Raw genomic sequence first — 23,044 nt, 5'->3', positions numbered from 1 at the left:
GCCTTCATTTGCCCACAGGTACATTTGCTGAAAGTTAATTCAAGAGTTAAGCAGGAACACAGCGTGTCAAGTATGCACCATGCACCAACGCGGTGACATAGATTGTTGCTGCCAAGGTGACGGCTTGTTGATAAACCAGCTTGAAGTCAACACAGAATGATAACACCACATTGAGGATTGCAAGTCTTTATTTTGATTCCCTTTCTTCCCGTTTGCATAGCAAATCTGAAGCAGCAAATGCCACAAATATCACATTTTTTTCTTCAACTGTTGGAGTTGCAAACAGGAGAGCCCATGCCATTGCACAAAAGTAGAGCTTAATAAAACTCAGCTTATAAATAAAAGTAGAGCTTAAAAAGTATAAGATTGTTAAGGGTTTGGACACACTAGAGGCAGGAAACATGTTCCCGATGTTGGGGAAGTCCAGAACCAGTTTAAGAATAAGGAGTAAGCCATTTAGAACGGAGACGAGTAAACACTTTTTCCTCACAGAGAGTGGTGAGTCTGAGTCTGAGGGCGGTGGAGGCAGGTTCTCTGGATGGTTTCAAGAGAGAGTTAGATAGGGCTCTTAAAAATAGCAGAGTCATGGATCTGGGGAGAAGGCAGGAACGGGGTACTGATTGGGGATGATCAGCCATGATCAAATTGAATGGCGGTGCTGGCTCGAAGGGCCGAATGGCCTACTCCTACACCTATTGTCTATAACTACAGATAGTGTGAGATGCACAGTGGCTGGAAAGGGGGAAGATTATGGTGATGGGAAGGCAAAGTGATGATTTAAAGAACCTACGGGTATGGGACAGAGAATAGGTGCCAATCTAGGTCATCCTGGTGGACAATTAAGATAACAGGTAATATTTGTAAATGAGCTTATTGATAAGGGAAGACAGCAATCTTAAAACACAAGGCAATTTGATGATTCTCTGTAACAAAGCAATGGATGGACAAATATATCAGGTGATGTACTTTGGAGTTTAAAAATACAGTGGCAGATACTAGGGTGGTGAAGAAGATCCAACTTGTGAAGGATCAAGAAAAATGGCCTGTGGTAGAAACAAATCAGAATAGAGTTAGCAAAATGAGTTAGGATTCTCCCCCTCACCCCCAATCCTGGATGAAGTGGTACGACAAATAAACAGATGTGCTAAATAAAGATCAAAGGATGATTGAACAGAATAAAGCATGCAGAGATTTTTGGGTTCAATAGACTCCTGTGGTAGCTGGATCACATTCTCACTGACCTGTTAACGATGAACGGGCCTTTACTGCTCAATCCATTTCTTAAATTAAGTAGTCACCCAATTAAGCGGTGTTCCTAAAAAGGCAGAATTAACTTGGAACATCTCGGGTGAAAAGATTTGCTGTATTCAGTGTTGCAGTGAAGTTATTTTGATTGAAACTCACCTTTTTATTTCATGCAAAAAAATTGTGGATAAGAAAATGTGATGCAAAGAGTCTCAAGTGAAGAACCTGCACCAAGGATGAAACCAAACATATTTCTAAACATTTAATGATACCAGGGCAGTCCTGATACACGCAGCCATCTCAGGAGTAGAAAAGGGTTGTGATGCATTTTGAAAGAAAATAAATGAACAGAAAACAATCATAAAGTTGTAATGATTATAATGGGAGACCCCACCAGCTCGAGGAAATAGAATCAATCGAGGGCGGGTGGACACTGGAGTAAACTAGTATTTTTGCCATAAGTCCCCAGAGTGGTTCTTGAACCTGGAACCTTATGACTAAGTGAGATTGCCCAATAATCCAGACAGTTTATCACCCAAAACAATTAGGAGCTATATATATATTGCAGATATTTAATGTATTTCGTTTAACCATGGTATTCCCCTGTTTATTCTTAAATCACTCATTGGTGAGAAACCTATTAACATGCAGCACAGTGAGCGACGTTCCCATTAGTTCTGATAATCCCTTGTTAATTCTGTTAACAAAATCAGCACATTGTAATGTGTAAACGGTGAGAAACTGAATTAGCTGTTCAAACCTAGATGTGTTTGATAGGGGTGGTATGTAAACGAAAAACAACGGAAAAATTGCATTTACAAATGTGGTTTTCATTACTTCTGGAATCCTTTGTGTATACGGGTCACTTGCAAGAAAAGTAGCAACTAATTTGCGCAAAAGTCCACAACAGGAAGACGAAGTACCAGTCAAGGCAAAGGGAAATGCTGGAGGAGTCTCTGTAAATGACAAGCACACAAAGTGGAAGGGATCGCGAGCAAGTTATACATCTGTAGTCAACATTGAAAGCAAGGAATGAACTCGAGTGATCACAGGTGGGCTAAAGGATGGTCCTAGTTTGCATGCGCTATGACCATTTCTATAGACTTCAACCAATTGCGACAAAAAAAAAATTACTTAAGAAAGCAACTGTCTTGTTTAAAAACGTAGAAACAAGGAACTGCAGATGCTGATTAATACACAAAAGGACACAAAGTGCTGGAGTAACTCAGCAGGTCAGGCAGCATCTCTGGAGAACATGGATAGGTGACGTTTCAGAGTGCTGGAGTAACTCAGCGGGTCAGGCAGCATCTGTGGAGAACATGGATAGGTGACGTTTCACAGAGTGCTGGAGTAACTCAGCGGGTCAGGCAGCATCTGTGGAGAACATGGATAGGTGACGTTTCACAGAGTGCTGGAGTAACTCAGCGGGTCAGGCAGCATCTGTGGAGAACATGGATAGGGGAATGTTTCGGGGTGACTCCTTTTTTCATACTGAAGGGTCTCAACCTGAAATTCTCTTATTTACTTCAGTGTAGACTGAAACCATGACACTGAAGTTCAAAATCTATTTGACTGTACAGAATTAAAGTCATCAATGAATTTCCTAAAATGGATATTAAAATACCCCTGCTGGATTCCTCTTTTGCAACTTCAAAAAGAATGAGCAATTCCACCAAATTATCACATGGGATACAATTTCCACCACTGGAATGACAAAATGGAAAGAAACACAAAGATTCAAACTACGTCTGGAGCTGACGGCGGATTCATTCACAATAAATCCAAGACGTTTCAGTGGAATGAGCAAACACTCCAGAAAGACATTTAACATTTCCAGCAAGATGCACGTTCAAATGTCTTGGTGAAGTCAGAGGACTGGTGTGGTGTTGAGCCACACTTCTATAGCAACCAGAGAGGAATCCCAACTATTTTTCTCAAGGACAGCTGCTGTGTATTATGCCAGTCTTCTGGTCTTTTGTGCACTCCTTCCTCGATTAGAAAATGCAGTGTTTCCCCCACTCTCCCTGCTCACATGCCAATGTCAGTTGCTGCGCATTTGAAAAGACAGAATGGCTGAATCCTCTCGTGTTTTAATGTGATTACTGCCTGGGTCAATGCCGTTTCGACATGTGACGTGGAGAGGTTGCACTGGGAACAATGTGGACAGGCTGAAAGTGAGACAGACACTGAGTTGAATAGGGCCAAGCTGAGATTGGCTCCCAACCCCTGCTCCGTCTCTCTCTCTGCTTGTATCGGGGAGGGACAGACACGAGCACCATTAGGACCCAGCAGCTGATCAAGGGGATCCTCAGTGGGGCAAAAAGCTTTCCGAGCACTCCTGTCATTCATCTGCAACAATGAGCAGGATTAGTGGAGAATAGGATTAGTGGTGGCGAGAGCCCAAAAGAAAGGTTTCCGGTTTAACCGGCCCCTCTCCTCAAGGCTAGCCTTATCCTATCACCACCTCGTCCTACTGTGCGAAAGTGCAGCAAAAACCATCCGAGCAAACGGAAGCAATAATCCCCCCTCTTCAGTAGACTGGAATTAAAACAGATTTAGATTAATTACCCACCACCGTGAAGCAGAGAACATTAGGTGCTGAGGGGCTGTTCAGAGAAACCCTATACCACAAACACCTCCAAACACTGGTCCTGAATTCAACAGAAAAGCATCCGTGCATTTGCGATCAAGTGGACTTGCTTCACCTTTAATCGCATAAATAAGCAAAAATCATAGTTCACCGCAGTAGAGTGTTTCAATATGCAAGGAAGGTTAATTCACAGCCAATTTGGGGGGGGGGGGGGGGGGGGGGAAGGTTAAAATGTGATAGTTATCTGCTAAGAGACGATGGTGGGTTTTTAAAAACACAGGCAGCCAACACAATTTGATCTAGAATCAATGGAATCTTTGGGAATCTCAGTTTCACTTTTTCCAAAAAGTCACTGGCAGGTGTCCCTCATTGCACAATGGAAATCGATAGCAACAAATCGTTGCTATTGTTCCTACAAACTTTTTATAGGGGGACAATCGAGAGCACATTAACCTACGGCATAACTTCCTGGTTCAGGAGCTGCAAGGCGTACGATCGGCACCATCTAGACAGGATTGTGAAGACCGCCAGCAGGATTATTGGTGCTCCACTTTCCTGCTGGACATATACAGGAAGAGATGTATCAGCAGAGCCATCTCCATCATCAAAGACCCCTACCACCCATCGCATCACATATTCTCCATCCTGCCATCTGGTAAGAGGTACAGGAGCATTAGCTGCAAAACCAGTAGCATGCTCCTCAGCTTCTTCCCGCAGGCTATAAGACTGATAAACGGACTTTGCCCCCCTGCCAAAGTATCGCGCACCAACCACCAACCTGGACACACTGCAGCAGAGCCACTGTCGTGCCGCTGCCGATCGGAACGCCTGTTGATGTTTAGTAGAGAGTAGAGTGTTTAATTTGTTCATGATATATGTATTTTTATTTCTATTTATTTTTTACTGCACACTGAATGGACACGGGTTGAGCAACGTTTTTGTTTCCTCTGGGTATGTGAGTACTCAGGAAAATGACAATAAAGATATACTATACTATACTATTTAGCAACAAATTGGGAATTTTGCATGTATGGCATGGCACAACTATAGCAGAGCCATTAGTGCATGGCCCACAAAAAAGGTAACAGGTATTAAAATGTCTTGATAACTGGTTTAGCCAGGGAACACTGCATTTCAAACAGGCTTTCTGCTTAGGATGTGGTTCAGAGCATGCAGCAAGATCAGTTGGTTTTTTTTTTTAACAGCAGTGCTATGACTACATGGTATGCCTGCTCCTTTGAGGTAGTGCACTGTCTATTTAATTGAAATTGAGATCAAAATTTAAAAAAATTGCTGTGATGTTTCAAGGGTAGTCAAACAATGACTAAACAATTCTGTGTTATCAGAAGGATGGGTTTCAATATCTGAAACAGATATATCCCATCTACGATTTATTAACCAGCTGCTGACCTTCAAGTGTGCCATAGAGCCTTAACAGCACGGAAACAGGCCCTTCGGCCCAACCATGCCAACAATGATGCCCCATTGAAGCTAGTCCCATTTGCCTGTGTTTGGCCCATAAACTTCTCACCCTCTATCCATGTATCTGTCCAAGAGTCTCTTAAATGTCTTGATAGTACCTATCTCAATGACCCCCTCTGGTGACTCGCTCCATATACCCAACACCCTCTGAGTGCAAAGGCGTTGGCATTTAGTCACAAGGATCCGGCTTGATCCATATTCCACAACTACCCGACACATGCTTGTTCATATGGTCTCTGGTAATCCATTTTACAACCCCAAACTACACAAAAAAAGTTTTTCCATCGCTGAAAGGTGAAATCTATTATCTCATCCCTTAAATATTAATTTCCTGACAACCGAAAAGGGCTTTATTGCGTTACACAACACTGCTTTTTGAAATGTGCATAAATACTGCAGAACAAAAATGCTTTCCTGTTGTAGCTGTAGGTAATCAAGAGGGAAGTAGAGAAGAAAAAAAACAATTGGATACTTCCTGATAATTTAAGGCGACTTCTTCATGTTAAATGACCACTTCCACCCACAGACATTTTCTGTTGTGAACCTCATGACAGGATCCTCAACTAGGGCTCAAAACCAGTGAGGAATTAATCGTTCACCTAAAATGGATACAAACCTGGGACTCCTGAGTAAGTAGCATTGTGCCACTTGGATCTCAATTTGATGTAGACTGTACAAAATGTACCTCATCAAGACAGTCAAATGTTTACCATTTTTCTCAAAAGGGATTCAAATCGAACATTAACTGTGCGTCTCAAATAGAATTCTGCCAGACAAGTTACAGACCACCTCAATAATATGCACCACACTCCAAGCACACAGCAGCAGGAATTCCTTCCCTATCCCACCCGTTCTGCAGACTTTCGAGTTTGTGTTGTAATTCAGAATAGCCACACTTAGAAATAGATGACATTCACTACATTGTAAGGAATCACTCCGAAGTGTGACCCTAAATGCAGGCAGGCATTCATTATTGCGGAGGACGTTGCAGATTTGCATAAATACATATTCCAGTATCTTCGGTCATTCTGCAAATCAGTGTCTCCTTCAAGAAGTTTAAAATCATGTAGAAACCTTTTTAAACATGAATAAATATCCAATCCATATTTCAGAGCATTCACTATACAGAAGTCTTCATACAATTTCAGCCGTGCAAATATACTGACCCACACTATTTTACAGAGGTGGACAGGTAGAGTGTTTAATTAGGACAATTTTACAGTACCTATTCCATCACTGGCTATGCATGAAGCAACATTCGAAAACATACCCAGAACAATGCACGGCAGAGAAATGATGGCAACAAAGCGAGACATGAAGAAATAAACAGTACTGCTGGAGCTTCAGTACTCATGAAGTGCAATTAAAAACACAAGCAACGTGTTCCATTTATTGGAATGTGATAAATGCAATCTTAATGCACTGTTTTAAAAAAAATCTTTCTGCACAGATCCAGCTCTGATTTGAGTTTTTCCACATTTAAGCCAACAGCAGCTGTTTGCCGAGTCTTGGGAAAGTGACTACAATACAGTCGATGGACACTACTGCTCGGACCCCAAATAACCAGAAGACACCACCGCCCATGGAAATGAAGATTTTTAACAAAAAAAAGTCAGTGTGGCCGAATTCACCTCATCAAGACAGTCAAATCTTTCCAAATACACAATCCTTGGCAAGGAAGCATCACTTCTTTTTCAACTGATTGGCTAACCAATCCAGACCATCGTAGAGACCCTCACCAGAGCTGGCGCACGTTGCCTGAATATGCCATTGTCGACAGCGGAGGGTGTGCAGGCCCAGTTTATCTGTGATTTGAGCCGCATTCATTGCATTCGGAAGATCCTAGGAGGAAGAGGCAACATTTATACCTCAGGGTTACATTGCTTCATGCGATGCTGCAAGATTGTCCCGGATCCCAAAAAGCCCCAAGATTTAAACACCCTCTTCTATTTATGCCGTAATCAAGCGGAGAAGTCGTTACTAATTGAGGATGAATGAGAAACATCAACATAAAAACTTTAATTGAAAACGGGAGCAGAAAAAGTCAAGACAAGATCAGAAATAGATGCACAGGGTTTTTTAAGTTTAGAGGTATAAAATATGAATGCAAGCTGTGTCAAACTCCAATAATCACTAGTTAAGGCTCAACTGGAATAGCATGCAAAATTTTGGGCACGCATTTTAGGATTAGACATCAGATATCTGAGAGGAAACAAAAAATTTAGTGGTATTATACAGGGAAATTGAGATGCATAAATTTAAATGTAAAAAAGGTTAAAAAAAAAAATCCAAAGTTACTAGCCAGTCGAGAGATTTAAGATAATTGGCAAAAAAAAAAAAAATTGTTGCAAGGCACATTAACATTAAGACAGTGGAATTACGATCCGGAATGCACTGCCTGAAAAACATGGTGGAAAATGATGCCTTGGTAACTTGGAGAATTGTACAAATAACCAGAAGAAAAAGAGCCATGTGACTAATTGGAGAGATATACCAAAGAGCGAACATAGGCATGATAGGCCAACTAATGGTGCTGTAAAAATCTGAGGCAAGCATTTATTGTTAAAATGAATTCAAGATTAGGAAAATGCATAGTGGATGTATCGTTCTCTACTCCCCAGATAAAACATTCACAATTGACAATGCAACAATGTATTGTTTCAAGAGCGGCATCATAATTGCAAGAGGAAAACGACATTTGCTGGCTTTAGCAGTTTGCTATGCGCAAAGACAAATGCTGCTTGTTTGTTTTTTGCAACAAGCTTGTTTTTTGTCTAAGAAACTAAAATACAGTAAAATATTTCAGCAGTGCCAATTTGCGCCAAATTACAAATGACATATTTTGCAATGCAGTACTTTGCAAGGCAGCACGGATACAGATAAACCATTAGAAAAGAACCTATCGTGTACCCAGCACGAGGGAACATCAGTCGTAGCAAAACTGGGATGAAGTTTCAAGTTGATAAACTCCTGTGTTTGTTGATCTACGAAAGTGCGACTTAGAACTCATGATACACGATCAGACAAGATCTGCAATTAACTACTTCAAAGTGTTCGTTTACCTGTTTGTTGGCAAAAACAAGCAAGATAGCCTCACGCAATTCACTTTCTGAAAGCATTCGCATTAGCTCATCGCGTGCCTCGTTCATGCGTTCTCCATCATTGCTGTCAACCACAAATATCAAGCCTAGAAGAATAAAAGTGAGCATAAAATCTCAGACTGCAGTTAGTTTTTCCACATAACACGACAGCACAAAAAGCCATTCGGCCCACAGTGTCTATGTCATGATGCCATTACCACCCAAAGTGCTACACCTCATACTTGCTCGGATTAAACTCTATCTGCCATTGCTCCACACATCTCTGATCAACCAATGCCAAATGGGAATAAATCCCATCCCGAAGAATCCTCTCCAATAGCTTTGCCACTGCTAATGTGACGCACATCAGCCTATAATTCCCTGGATTCTCACTACTTCCCTTCTTAAATACGGGAACAATATCAGCTACTCGCCAGTCCTCCAGGACTTTGACTGAGGTTAAAGACACAGAGATCTTTGTCAAGGCTTCCCACAACCTCTCTCTTGCCTCTCTCAATAACCTGGGATAGACCCCATCAGGTTCTGGGGATTTATCCACCTAATGCTCTTCAAGAGCCCCAACATTTCCTCCTCCTTAATTTCAAACAGCCGTTGCATATTGGTATTCTCCACACTGATCTCACTGTCCTTCTCAGTGAGACCAGATGCACTGTTGACTGACTTAGTTGCACACTAGCTTTCAAAGATTTGCAAAGTAATAAACTAGGAATCAAAATGGTTAACCTCTCAATTTTTAAAGCAGTCTTACATAAATCCATACAGCACAGGAACAGGCCCTTCGGCCCATGTACCAAAAAAATGCCAAGTTAAACTAATCTCTTTCGGCGACATGATCCAAAATCATTAATTCCCTGTATATCTCAGTCTGTCTAAAAGTCTCTTAAGTGTCATTATCATATCTGCCTCCATCATCACTCTAGGCAGTATTCCAGGCATCCTGTGTAAAAACAACCTTACCCCGCACATCTCTTCAATTTTGCCCATCTCACTTAAAAGCTATGCCCTCTAGTTTTTGACATTTTTACCTGGGAGAAAGGTTCTGGTCTTCTTGGCTGCCATTAAAATCAGAAACCTAAAAATCTGTGTTTAAGAAGGAACTGCAGATGCTGGAAAATCGAAGGTACACAAAAAAGCTGGAGAAACTCAGCGGGTGCAGCAGCATCTATGGAGCGAAGGAAATAGGCAACGTTTCGGGCTGAAACCCTTCTTCAGACTGAAGAAGGGTTTCGTCCCGAAACGTTGCCTATTTCCTGTGTTCATTCAATAACCAAGTGGATAAATGAGAACTAGAGTCAACTATACATCAAATGAGGAACTAAAAAATACATGTTGCTCTCTCGTTTCTCCCCACCCTCCAAATTCTTGCTAATAAATAGCACAATTGAACATCCAGTGCCGAAGCATAGAGCAAGAGAAAAAAAAGTTGCCCTTTACCTTGTGTGTTCTGAAAGTAATGACGCCAAAGTGGTCGGATTTTATCCTGGCCACCGACATCCCACACTGTGAAGCTTATCTTTTTATATTCCACAGTTTCGACATTAAAACCTGAATAAAAAAAGAATGATTTTTTAAATTGCCCATTTATACAATTCGCCTCCCTTCTTGAATCCACAAGTCTTTCCAACCAAATGCTAGCTATCACTCTTGAAGATTTCTTTAAAACACAAATATATTTATTCAAAATCAGGGTTTCAGATAGGAACAGGCAAATTACCAGCTTAAACTTTCAACTACAACATGAAAGCAGAAACCTTCAGAATGTTCTCCATGTACCGAGCAGTTATCTTACTACTTATCGGGAGAAGGCAGGAGAATTACACTTACAAGGAGAAGGCAAGAGAATGGGGTTGAAGTGGGAAAAAAAGATCAAATGCGGGAACAAAATCGATGGGCTGAATGGTCTAATTCTGTTCCTGCATCTTATGGTCTAATCCAGGGGTGGGGAACCTTTTCATGGTGGAATGCTGCATTTAGTTAGCTGTGATCTAATAAGGCCGCATCCAAGAAACTTCAATTAGATATTCTTCAAAATGTACATTATTTTGTTAAAATAGCCCTTGTGACTTACTAATGTTTTAATTGTGGCCGTCAGTCGGGGAGGATTATTTCGTTGAATCTTCTTTTACGTTCATTTTAAGATTAAAATAATAAAAGACGAACAAAAACATATTAATAATAATAAAAAGATTTGTCCGACAAAATTTGGATTCATTCAAAAGGCCGTACTTAATGGCTTAAAGACGGCATGCAGCCTTAAGGCCGCAGGTTCTGCACCCCTGGTCTAATCGGACTTGTCTTGCTTACTGGGAGGCATTCAATATCTTGTTCAGCTGAGCATTAAGCAGCCCGATTCCAATACCAGGACTTACAAAAGAAGCATTGTGTATGGAGTACAAAGTATTCAAAAAGCAAAGTTTGGCAATAACTCGCTATATCGAACATAACCCATTGAAGGCCTTAGAACAACCACTGCAGTTATTATTCATGAGGGAGCTGGATTTTATTCTTTTCACCCGGAAGGGTAGGAGAAAAAGCACAGATTTTATGGGAGATTATAAGAATTTGTGACATTGTCAGATTCCACCAAAGTAGTTAGAGCTATTCAGATTAGTGATACTAGTTGCCATTCTCCAAGATACTGTTGATCACAAGTTCAAGTTCACATTTATTGCCACATGCACCAATTAAGGTACAGTGGAATTTGATTTACCACGCAGCCATACAATCACAAAGAACACAATACACAATAGAATATAACATGAACATCCACCACAGTGGAATCAACATTCTTCATTGCAATAACTTCCAGTCAGTTCTCCGCCTTTGTTCATCCGTGGTCGGGGCCATACGTAGTCGCCGTTACAGATGGCCAGATGTACAGGCCCTCTCGTCAGGACGGTCGAATACACTCTGCGGCTTGGAGTCCTGCTTTACTACCGGAGACCGCGGCTTCAGGATGTTATAGGCTGCAGGCCGGCGGTCGGAGCTCTTCTCCGGCGATCCCCGGCAAGGGATCCCAAACTCCGGATGGCAAGTTCACGCCATGCCCGCGGCTAGAAGCTCCGCAGACCACAGCCCCAAGATGCCAAAGTTACCAGGCCAGCGACCGGAGCACTCTTCCCTGGCGACCCCCGGCAAGGGTTCGCCTGCTCCGCGATGGAAAAGTCCACGCTGCGCCCGCTGCTGAAACTCTGGGCCCGACTCCGGGAAAGGTCGCTCTAATCCAAGCTGTTAGGCCGCGAGAGGGGAGGCGGAGAAGCGACATGGAAAAAGTCACCACTCCATGAGGAAGTGCCGAAAAACAGTTTACCCCTCCCCCCCCCCACCACCACCCCCCACATAAGACATACCAAGGGACACCAAAACACACACCTGGACACACACAAAAAAAGTCAAAATAATGAACACACTGCTGGCAGGGCAGCCCACTCGCAACGCCCCCAACCTCACAACTTTGAAGACTTTCAATCATTTCCTCATTCTTTCTAATGATTTGACTTAAAAAAAAGATATTGTTGAACTACAGCATGTTCCCTTAACATTATTCAACAATCCTAATCTCCCACACAATGATAAAGACCCAAATATACCCATCAATACAGGGATCTTTAGGTGCAAATATTTTAAGCATCATTTGCGAAGTTGAGGACCCGAATCACCAAACCAAGGAGTCCTTACTGGTATCTTTGATTACCGAGGTTAAACAACTCAATAATTAAGCATTATAGTATTGCTAATTCTTCAATTACAAATAAAAGTCTAATTGAACATACCTATGGTGGGAATTGTGGTGACAATTTCTCCAAGTTTAATTTTGTAGAGGATGGTGGTTTTTCCAGCAGCATCCAGGCCAACCATGAGAATTCGCATCTCTCTCTTCCCCAACAAACTTTTCAAATTTGTCATCCACTGCCCCATGGTCAAACACTTGACATCTGCAAAAAGAAAATAGGTTAAAAAGTTACTACAGATTAATTTATCATTGCAGATCACAAATTGGAAAGAAACTATCAAACATGTTATGAGTTTCTTCATTGTTCTCAAACTGGGTGGCACAAACAGGTGTATACAAAACTATTTTGGATAGGAAGGCATCTAGTTAGTGTCGTCCCCATACCAGCCAACAACCATTGCCTCTTGCTCTTACTGATGGAATTATGACCAAAAAAAAAAAATCAAATCAGAGGATAATATGCCCTGTTAATATCATTCAAAGACCCCAAACCTCTAATATATTACCTACCACAAGTTTAAAAAGGTGTCCAGCTTTTGTGCAAGAAATTACCTGATTGATAGTGACGGGGTTACTGAAGCTTCCGATAGCAAAAACTAAAATCTTTGATATGAACAAATATCTGCAAATCTTCTTTAGGGCGTACAAACCCAAAAGTCAAGCATTCAATGAAATCAGGTGAATTTGTAAACTGACACGAAAGCTCAGATTAATGTTTTACCAGTTTAAATCTTAAATGTGTAGAACAGTTTGCAAAGCTAAGAGTATGCTTATCTTTGCAAAGATATTTTATTGAGGAAATACAATCTGCCACAGGCAATGACGGTCCAGTTTTATACTGCTATCATAGAGTCTGTCCTCACCTTCTCCATCAAGGTCTGGTTTGGCTTAACCACCAAGCGCGACATCCCGAGACTGCAGCGCATCGTTCGATCAACCGAGAAGGTTGTTGGCTGCAACCTTTCTCCCCTGCCCCCCATCAACGAACTGTACACTGCAAGGGCCAGGAAGCGAGCGGGTAAGATAATCTCTAACCCATCTCCACCCTGGCCACAAACTCTTTGAATCACTTCCCTCTGGAAGGCGACTCCGGACTGTCAAAGCCACCACAGCCAGACATAAAAAAACAGCCTTTTTCCCCCACAAGCAGTAGCTCTACTCAACAGCCAAAAGTTTGTAGCCTCCTTTTGCTCTGGTATTTTATTTCATTCTTCACGTGTTTAAATTTTGTTTCATTTTTAATGGTCTACTGTATATAGTGTTGTTACTTGCGAGCAAATCACCAAGGCAAATTCCTTGTATGTATACATACTTGGCTAATAAAATATTACAAATATTCTATACTGTTGTATTTGTATTCAATACTGCAAAATTATTAAAATTCCCTTTAAGCTGGAAAGAATTCAGGACACAAATAATCAGATGAAGAATTATTTGGAGAATCTCTAAATCCTTCCCGCACCAAGTAAATGATTACAATATTATTTGCAGACGCACCGCAGGCAATAGTCAACCTAAAGGCTGCTATAGGGAAAGGATAGTCCTCAAAAGGGTTAGAGGAAGGCAAGTCATCTTGAATTCTGAGGTCAATTTTTTTCTGCCTCTCGATCAATGAACACTCATGATTGGTTCCTAAGGAAGCATTTGCAGAACATTTACTTATCCAGTTACCAGCTCAGATATTTCACCTGGTTCCGTACAGTGGATATAATTACAGGCTACATATTATCTGGGATTTGTGACAATGCACATTTCACAATATCGCATACCAGAAACAATCAAAATATGTTTGCCAAACACCACCAACTAAAGCAAATGACCTTATTTTATATTGCATCAGCCAAATAAGGTCTGTATCTGTGCAGCAACGACCAGTCACCCAAGCATTGTGTGAAGTACAAAGGAGAACAATTGTATTCCTTTAGAGAGCAGAGAGCATCATTTCATAGCAAATCTAAAGACTCCACACATGGAGACTGTAATAGCCCTGTCCCACGGTACGAGTTCGTTCCAAGAGCTCTCCCGAGTTAAAAAAAAAATCAAACTCGTGGTAAGCACGGAGAATGAACGCAGCGGGTACGTCGGAGCTCGGGGACGTCTCTTAGCACTAACGGCAGGTACTCGGGAAGACTCGCTAACGGCAGGTAAGCACGGGAAGACTCGTGAAGATTTTTAAACATGATGAAAAATGTCCACGAGAGCCCCGAGTACCGACGAGTGGCCATTACCGCAAATCTCCGAGTTCGAATCAGGGCAAATTCGGGGATGAGCACTAGTTTAGGAATTCAGCAAAGACTAAAGAGAACTGAAGTCCAAATATAATTGTACTGCATAATACAATTTTGCGCGAACATGTTCTGTACCACTGTGAGCAAACGGTAGACTGTCTCACCTGAAGAGTAGCCATTCTGAAACTAAACTGCGTAGATCTACCACATGTGTAGGAAAGAACTGCAGATGCTGGTTTAAATCAAAGGTAGACACAAAGAGCTGGAGTAACTCAGCGGGACAGGCAGCAACTCTGGAGAGAAGGAACTCTGGAGAGAAGGAATGGGTGATGCTTTGGGTCGAGACCCTTCTTCAGAGATCTATGAAAAGCTAGACATTATAATAGTCAAGGGTCGGTCAATTTATCTATAAGGACACCTTGCAGTCTAAAAACTATGTCTGAAGAATGGTCTCAACCCATAGCATCACTCAAAGCACAGAACTTGGCAGGAAGCACCAAGACATGGTTGGCAGAGGGAGCGGCCCTTCCAGTCAGAACCCTCCCCTATGGTCAGAATATCACTCTTGGCGCATGCTGCCCTCAGAACGACAGCAATTGGAAGGAGATGGGTGCCCACCTCTTTGCAGACTGCGATTTAGCTTACAGGAGGAGGAAGCACACACTTCCTCTGACTTAATCATCATGCTCGGAAGAATCAAATGTATTACTGTATCCTCCTTTCACAATCTAATGACAATGCGAATCAAAATAACCAACCGACTCATCAGCCATGCTCCCCTCCCTAGGTTATCCAGCATTTGATCAAGTTACATCCAGTTGTCTAGTTCTTTCCACTTTGGCATCTTCTGAAAGCTGAAGTATCGGTTCCTACGACAAAGTTAATTTTTGTACAGCAAAGCCAACATAACCAAAGCTACCAGTGGCTCTTTGCCATGTTGAGCACCATACAACAGAATCTGTGGAATTCATTGCCACAGATGTCCGTGGAGGCCAAGTCAATGGATATTTTTAAGGTGGAAATATACAGATTTTTGAATAGTAAGGGCGTTAGGGGTTATGAGGTGAAGGCAGGAGAATGGGGTTGGGATGGGGTTGAGATAGATCAGCCATGATTGAATGGCAGAGTATATTTGATGGGCCGAATGGCCATATTCCACTCCACTAACCCATACAGCCACTTCAGCAAACTATTTATGCCTTTCAAAGCAAACCTACCCTTGTCAAGTCTTGTAAACTGGACTAATTAAGATAGCACCAAGTAGACAGAAACCTAGGGTATTTTCTTTCTGAATATCCGAGTTCTAGAAGTTCTATTCCAATACTGAAGAGTCCTCAGGGAGGGCACATTAATTTAGATTTTTGCCATTCCTTGAATGCTTGGTCCGCTGCCCTTCAAGAGGATGAATGGAGATACACCGGCATATAAATGCAGAATGAGCAAGGCATATTAAAAATAGAAAACATGACGACAATCTATGAAAAGCTAGACATTATAACAGTCAAGGGATGGCCAATTTATCAATACGGACACCTTGCAGTCTAAAAACCAAGCCTGAAGAAGGGTCTGGACCCAAAGCCTCACCCATTCCTTCTCTCCAGATTTCCTGCCTGTCCAGCTGAATTACTGCAGCATTTTGTGACTATCTTCAGTGTAAACCCACATCTGCAGTTTCTTCCTGCACAAGTGTGTTTCACTTGTGGTTTCAGTTATGGATACTGAACAACTGCAGTTCAGATGCGAATAAGCCATTTTTGTAACCACAACACCCCCCCCCCCCCCCCCCCCCCGTACAAATTATTAGCAAAGATTTACTGCAGGAGAACCAACAAAACAAAAAAAATGAATAATGTAGATATCATAACCCAAGGCCAGTGGAAATGTCAACCCTGCTCATGCACAGAGCAATTAACCTGCTGTGCGCTTCTGAAGTGTTACAGTTTCAATTTTGTTTCTGCCTGCATCCTGCACTGGAAGTTCTCAAACCTGTTCTCTAACCAAATCATGTTAAGTTCACAAGAACTGCAGCGCAACATTGTAGGCAATTTACTGATTTAATGGCGAGCAGCATTAACTTGTAGGGATCTTTAAAAAGGGAGGAGAAACGTGGGCTGTGATGCCGTCTAAATGGTCTCTGAGAAGAGAGGAATCTAGAAATGTGTGCATCTGGCAGTGAGAAAAATTATCATTCCAAATTTGCGCTACTTGAAATTTTCACAAATGTATCTCAGATACACTCCTCATAGGCTCCAAAGCCACACTCAGCAAAATCAATAACCCCACTCTCACCATCGACGGCACCACTGTCTCCCCATCTCCCCAGGCCCGCAACCTTGGCGTGATCTTTGATTCCACCCTCTCCCTTGAGCCTCACATCCGCCATGTCATTAAAACCTCTTTCTTTCATCTCCGCAACATTGCCAAACTCAGACCCTCTCTCACACCTCCCGCTGCTGACTCATCCATGCCTTCATCTCCTCCCGACTGGACTACTGTAACTCACTTCTCCTTGGCATCAGCTCCACCTACATCAACCGACTCCAACTGGTCCAGAACGCAGCCGCCCGACTCATTACCCTCACCAAATCCTGGCATCACATCACTCCAGTCCTCAAACAACTTCACTGGCTTCCCATCTCCCACCGGATCAACTACAAAATCCTGATCCTCACCTACAAAGCCCTCCACCATCTGGCCCCCCCATATCTCACTGACCCTCAGATCCACATCAACCGGTCTCCTCTCCATCCACAAGTCAAACCTCCGCAGTTTTGGGGACAGAGCCTTCTCCAGGGCAGCTCCCAGGCTCTGGAACTCCCTCCCCCAACTGATCCGCAATTCTGTGTCCCTCACCATCTTCCAGTCCCGCCTCAAGACTCATCTCTGCACCTCTGCCTATCCTTAGCCCCACGTCCCCCTCCCTTTTCATCTGTGCATTAATTGCCTCGTATTGTGTTTTGTATTGAATTCTGTCTTTACTTTGTGTACTAGTCATGTCTCTACTATTTATTTCATTCCCCTTACATGTTTTTCCTCTACCTGCTAAATTTTTGTAAGGTGTCCTTGAGACTCTTGAAAGGCGCCCATAAATAAAATTTATTATTATTATTATTAAGGTTTCTAATATCAATAAATAACGCCTTTTCTCAACATGCACTTCTACCTCCAGAGATTAGAAGCTACACTGACTGATCTGTTTATCACAATTGCAGCTCCACTTCATCGAAATGCATCACACTTCAGAAAAAGGGACCAAGAATGCAATGGAGAAAGATTTCACCCCATTATAAAATCAAAATTAGTGCCACACTAATTTTTTTTTAATGATATGCCGATTTCCTGTCTATTAATTGCTGTTACTGCTCCTTTTTAGGCCTTTATAGTAAATTCGAACAAGCAGGTCCATTTAATTTCAGGGGCTAGTCAGACCTTATTTTTTTCTTATGCTTACTTCTCGAATACATAAAACCCATGTTGTTATCATTCCAACCCCCCACAACACATGGTCACACTGCAGGTCCCAGTGCCCTAAACGCTCACCACAATGACAATGCTGAATGATTTAAAAGTGCATTCTTTCTTTACATAAAAAAAGATCTGTTTAAGAGTACAAAGCAGAGTCTGTTGGACATTTAGCCCCCACTTCACTAGGATAAAGACACTGCAGGCTTTATAGGATACAACTGTCTCCTGTGTCTGCGCACCCAGTCAAAATGCCAAAACTTCAAATGAATGCAATAATTAAGGCATAGTTATCTCAATAAACTCAAATAAAGGCATAGTTATCAAACATAAATGATCAGAGAGAAAAGTGGTCTGCAAAAAAGAGTATAGCCACGAGATAGAGGGGCAAGAGTACGGTGGAATGTGTCCATCATGAGGTGACTTAACCAGAAGCAAATTTTGGTTAGTAAACATAGGGATAATGGTGTATAAGATTTGAGAATTTCACTCTGCAGAGGGTCAATTGAATAATATCAAATAAGGGGGTGCACTGGAATAAAGGCACTAAAATATGGATGATGTACAAAATGAGAAGCAATGACATAGCTTCTGTAAGATAACTTATTTACAGCATTAAAATGTGGTCAGTTTGTGTTGGTTAACCTCAATTTAAGTTACAGTATAAGCTTTGACCTGCCAGGCAGCAATAATGCTTTATTAAAGCGATTGTGATCGTTCCCTCCACATACTAGTTACGATACATCTCCAAAACGAGATACATTCCAAGTTAGAGGCCTAGCGCACATCTTTTTATTCTTTTTTCTATCGGCAACATAACCCACAACATTCAGAGCCAATCTGAAAATGGATTGTTGAACGTCTTGGATCTTAGAAATCATAACATAACAGGAAAAAAGTTGTTTTCTGAAAAAAGTGACGACACTGATAAAACTGGCACAAGTAGATAGAGAGAATCTTCAACTATCACTCGGTGTGAGCAATTAACAAAACTGTCATATAAACAAGCTAGTAAGTCTAAGCACCACAAAGAGCCCTGCTTCAACTTGTAATTTTAGGCACAATTCTCTTGCTTTTATCCATTTATTTTGAAGTGAGTCTGTAAACAAAGCTGCAAAAAGTTCAATTCCATTCAAAATTCCTCAACAAATTAAGTAGTTCTCATCTACGCACAGTAAGTCCCAGATAACATTCAGGCACGGCCTGATAAGGGACATGCAACATTCATGCCATATAATGATCCTCTTCACCTACCTTTGCCATTCAATAGCAATTCCAAGTACTCCACCTAGTACACACCAAGGGATAGTACTGACCAAAAATGAAAATCAACTCGAGCAGCCCACACATATACTGTTGCTACAAAGGCAGATCCAAGATAACAAGAGCTCATTCACCTAACCTTGGCATTGACCAGAACAAAGACTGGACTTCCCACGGATACGGCAGCTGCAAGAATAGATCAGATTCCATTTACCCCACACACGTGACTTATCTCTCGACATATCAATGTCTTTCCACCACACACAAGACAAATGTACACTTGCCTGACTAATGCAATTCCAATGACACTCATGTAGTTAAAGTGCCCTCCATAATGTTTGGGACAAAGACCCATCATTTATTTATTTGCTTCTGTACTCCACAATTTGAGATTTGTAATAGAGAAAAAAAAAAAATCACATGTGGTTAAAGTGCACATTGTCAGATTTTAATAAAGGCCATTTGTATACATTTTGGTTTCACCATGTAGAAATTACAGCAGTTTTTATACCTAGTCCCCCCATTTCAAGGCACCATAATGTTTGGGACACAGCAATGTCATGTGAATTAGTAGTCATGTTTAGTATTTTGTTGCATGTCCTTTGCATGCAATGACTGCTTGAAGTCTGCGATTCATGGACATCACCAGTTGCTGGGTGTCTTCTCTGGTGATGCTCTGCCAGGCCTGTATTGCAGACAACGTTAGCTTATGCTTGATTTGGGGGCTAGTCCCCTTCAGTTTTCTCTTCAGCATACAAAAGGCACACTCAATAGGGTTCAGATCGGGTGATTGACTTGGCCACTCAAGAATTGACAATTTTTTAGCTTTGTTGCTAAGCTCCTTTGTTGCTTTAGCAGTATGTTTGGGATCATTGTCTTGCTGTAGAATGAACCGCCGGCCAATGAGATTTGAGGCATTGGTTTGAACCTGAGCAGATAGGATGTGTCTATAAACTTCAGAATTTATTATGCTACTACCATCAGCAGTTGTATCATCAATGAAGATAAGTGAGCCAGTACCTTCACATGTGAGGTGGTATGCTTTGGATCTTGGGCAGTTCCTTCTCTCCTCCATACTTTGCTTTTGCCATCACTCTGATATAAGTTAATCTTCGCCTCATCTGTCCACAAGACCTTTTTTGCAAAACTGTGGTTGCTCTTTTAAGTACTTCTTGGCAAACTGTAACCAGGCCATCCTATTTTTGTGGTTAACCAGTGGTTTGCATCTTGCAGTGTAGCCTCTGTATTTCTGTTCATGAAGTCTTCTGCGGACAGTGGTCATTGACAAATCCACACCTGACTCCTGAAGAGTATTTCTGAACCACCGGACAGGTGTTTGGGGATTTTTTTTTTTTTTATATAGAGAATTCTGTCATTAGCTGTGGAGGTCTTCCTTTGCCTGACGGTCCCTTTGCGAATTAGTAAGCTCACCAGTGCTGACTTTCTTCTTAATGATGTACCAAACAGTTGATTTTGGTAAGCCTAAGGTTTGGCTGATGTCTCTAACAGTTCTATTCTTGTTTCTCAGTCTCATATTGGCTTCTTTGACTTACATTGGCACAACTTTAGTCCTCATGTTGATAAACTGCAATAAAAGTTTTCAAAGGTGATGGAAAGACTGGAGGAAAGACTTGGTGCTGAGAGCTCCCTTATACCTGCATTAAGGAGGCAATTAAACACACCTGAGCAATTACAAACACCTGTGAAGCCATGTGTTCCAAACATTATGGTGCCCTGAAATGGGGGGGGGGGGGGGGGGGGGGGGACTATGTATAAACACAGCTGTAATTTCTACATGGTGAAACCAAAATGTTTAAAAATGGCCTTTAATAAAATCTGACAATGTGCACTTTAACCACATGTGATTTTTTTTCTATTACAAATCTCAAATTGTGGAGTACTGAGGCAAATAAATAAATGATGGGTCTTTGTCCCAAACATTATGGATGGCACTGTAACACTACCCCGGACAAGAATCCAAACCAGCACCCATTCACAAAGGGAAACATGAATCTATCACTATGACTGTAATGTCTACTAAGCCATCAATTGCACAGCAGTCACCCAAGTAACTCCAAATTCATCTCCCAAATCTACAACCATTGGGGATGACAGGGGTTTTAGTTGTATGGGAACACACCTTTTATGTGTTTCCCCTCCAAATCGCACATCAGGCTGAGAGAGAAATATATCACTACTCCTTCAAAATCATCGGGCACCTGACACTCTCAATAGTACAGTTGGAATACTTCGACATGCAACAATCCACTGTGTCAAGGATCTAGCCATCGACCACCCACACCCCACAATCTCACTTTGGCAAAAAGACAACAAGAGAAAAAAAATCCCCTTCTTCAACAACACTAATCGCTGAGCATTACTGGGAGTTTAAGAAGGAACTGCAGATGCTGGAAAATCGAAGGTACACAAAAAAGCTGGAGAAACTCAGCGGGTGCAGCAGCATCTATGGAGCGAAGGAAATAGGCAACGTTTCGGGCCCGAAACGTTGCCCATTTCCTTCGCTCCATAGATGCTGCTGCACCCGCTGAGTTTCTCCAGCTTTTTTGTGTACCTTCTGAGCATTACTGGGAGTTCAATTTGAACCACAAAATTGAGAGAGGAGGGGGAGGCGAGAGGGAAAAAATGCATCACACACACACACAGCACGGAAATGTAGCAAAATGATGAATACGACAAAACAAACCACGACAATGCAAGGTTTGCTCCGTGGATCCCAAGCTGCAGGCTACTAGCTTGCACTTCATTGCCAATTATTTGTGCAACCCACCCTTGAACCACCCACCAATGCAGCCGGATGCCCCAGACGAGTTGCCACAAGAGTGCGGCAGCGGCGGCAGCAGCAGCTCGTCGCTGGAGGCTGAGACCGGCTCGCGCCCGCTGCTTCCTCCGTCCAGCCGAGCGTGAGGGCTCCAATCGTCGGCTCATGGGGTGGGGGTGCCGCCCGTCCATCCATCCCTCCCTCCCTCCCTCCCCAGAGAAAGGGCGACTACTATGAGGAACCTCCCAAATATCTCCGGCGGTGGAAACCGGGAGTTTACCTGCTTCGCCTCGACGCGACTATCACTCATCAGCAACCTCGCCAAGCGCTGCCGGACACACGTCACACGTTCACACTGCCGTGCGTCACGCCCGACGTCTGACGCAACCACTTGGCTACAAACGTCACTCGTTTCTCAGCAGCAACTTCCTTCTGCTCGAAAGTTCACAAGTTCTAGCAGCAGAAATGAGGCCATTCAGCCCATCAAGTCTACTCCACCATTCAATCATGGCCTCCTAACCCCATTCTGCCTTCTCCCCATAACCCCTGACACCCGTACTGATCAATAAGGTACACAAAAATGCTGGAGAAACTCAGCAATCTGTCTCTAATCAACAATCTATCTATCTATCTCTGCCTTAAAAATATCCACTGACTTGGCCTCCACAGCCGTCTGTGGCAATGAATTGCACAGATTCACCATCCTCTGACTAAAGACATTCCTCTTCATCTCCTTCCTCAAAGAACGGCCTTTAATTCTTAGGCTATGACTTCTGGTCCGAGACTCTTCATCTCCTTCCTAAAAGAACGTCCTTTAATTCTGAGGCTATGACCTCTGGTCCGAGACTCTTCATCTCCTTCCTAAAAGAACGTCCTTTAATTCTTAGGCTATGACCTCTGGTCCGAGACTCTTCATCTCCTTCCTAAAAGAACGGCCTTTAATTCTGAGGCTGTGATCTCTAGTCCGAGACTCTTCATCTCCTTCCTAAAAGAACGTCCTTTAATTCTGAGGCTATCACCACTAGTCCTAGACTCTCCCACTAGTGGAAACATCCTCTCCACATCCACTCTATCCAGGCCTTTCACTACTCAGCAGATCAGACAGCATCTCTGGAGACCATGGACAGATTACATCCATGTTTTCCATTGATGCATCCTGAC

At 42.4% G+C, this 23,044-nt stretch overlaps 1 protein-coding gene across 2 annotated transcripts; it reads right to left on the bottom strand.

The window, feature by feature from the left end:
* Positions 1-670: 670 nt before the first annotated feature.
* arf3 (ADP ribosylation factor 3) lies at positions 671-22,268 on the bottom strand. 2 transcript variants are annotated; one of them, XM_033015736.1, is made up of 5 exons: positions 22,164-22,268; positions 12,192-12,353; positions 9,853-9,963; positions 8,380-8,504; positions 671-1,043 (listed from the first exon to the last, which is right to left on the bottom strand). In XM_033015736.1, exons 2-5 carry the CDS (start codon positions 12,334-12,336, stop codon positions 996-998), a joined length of 429 nt encoding a protein of 142 aa, XP_032871627.1. In that variant the 5' UTR covers positions 12,337-12,353; positions 22,164-22,268; the 3' UTR covers positions 671-995. The 2 variants fall into 2 exon arrangements, with proteins under 2 accessions (XP_032871627.1, XP_032871626.1); XM_033015735.1 differs by lacking the exon at positions 671-1,043 and adding an exon at positions 6,497-7,159.
* Between the last annotated feature and the right edge of the window lie 776 nt (positions 22,269-23,044).

The sequence above is a fragment of the Amblyraja radiata genome, chromosome 46 (assembly GCF_010909765.2).
Source record: "Amblyraja radiata isolate CabotCenter1 chromosome 46, sAmbRad1.1.pri, whole genome shotgun sequence".
NCBI lineage: Eukaryota > Metazoa > Chordata > Chondrichthyes > Rajiformes > Rajidae > Amblyraja > Amblyraja radiata.
This window is presented reverse-complemented; position numbering and strand designations above follow the sequence as displayed.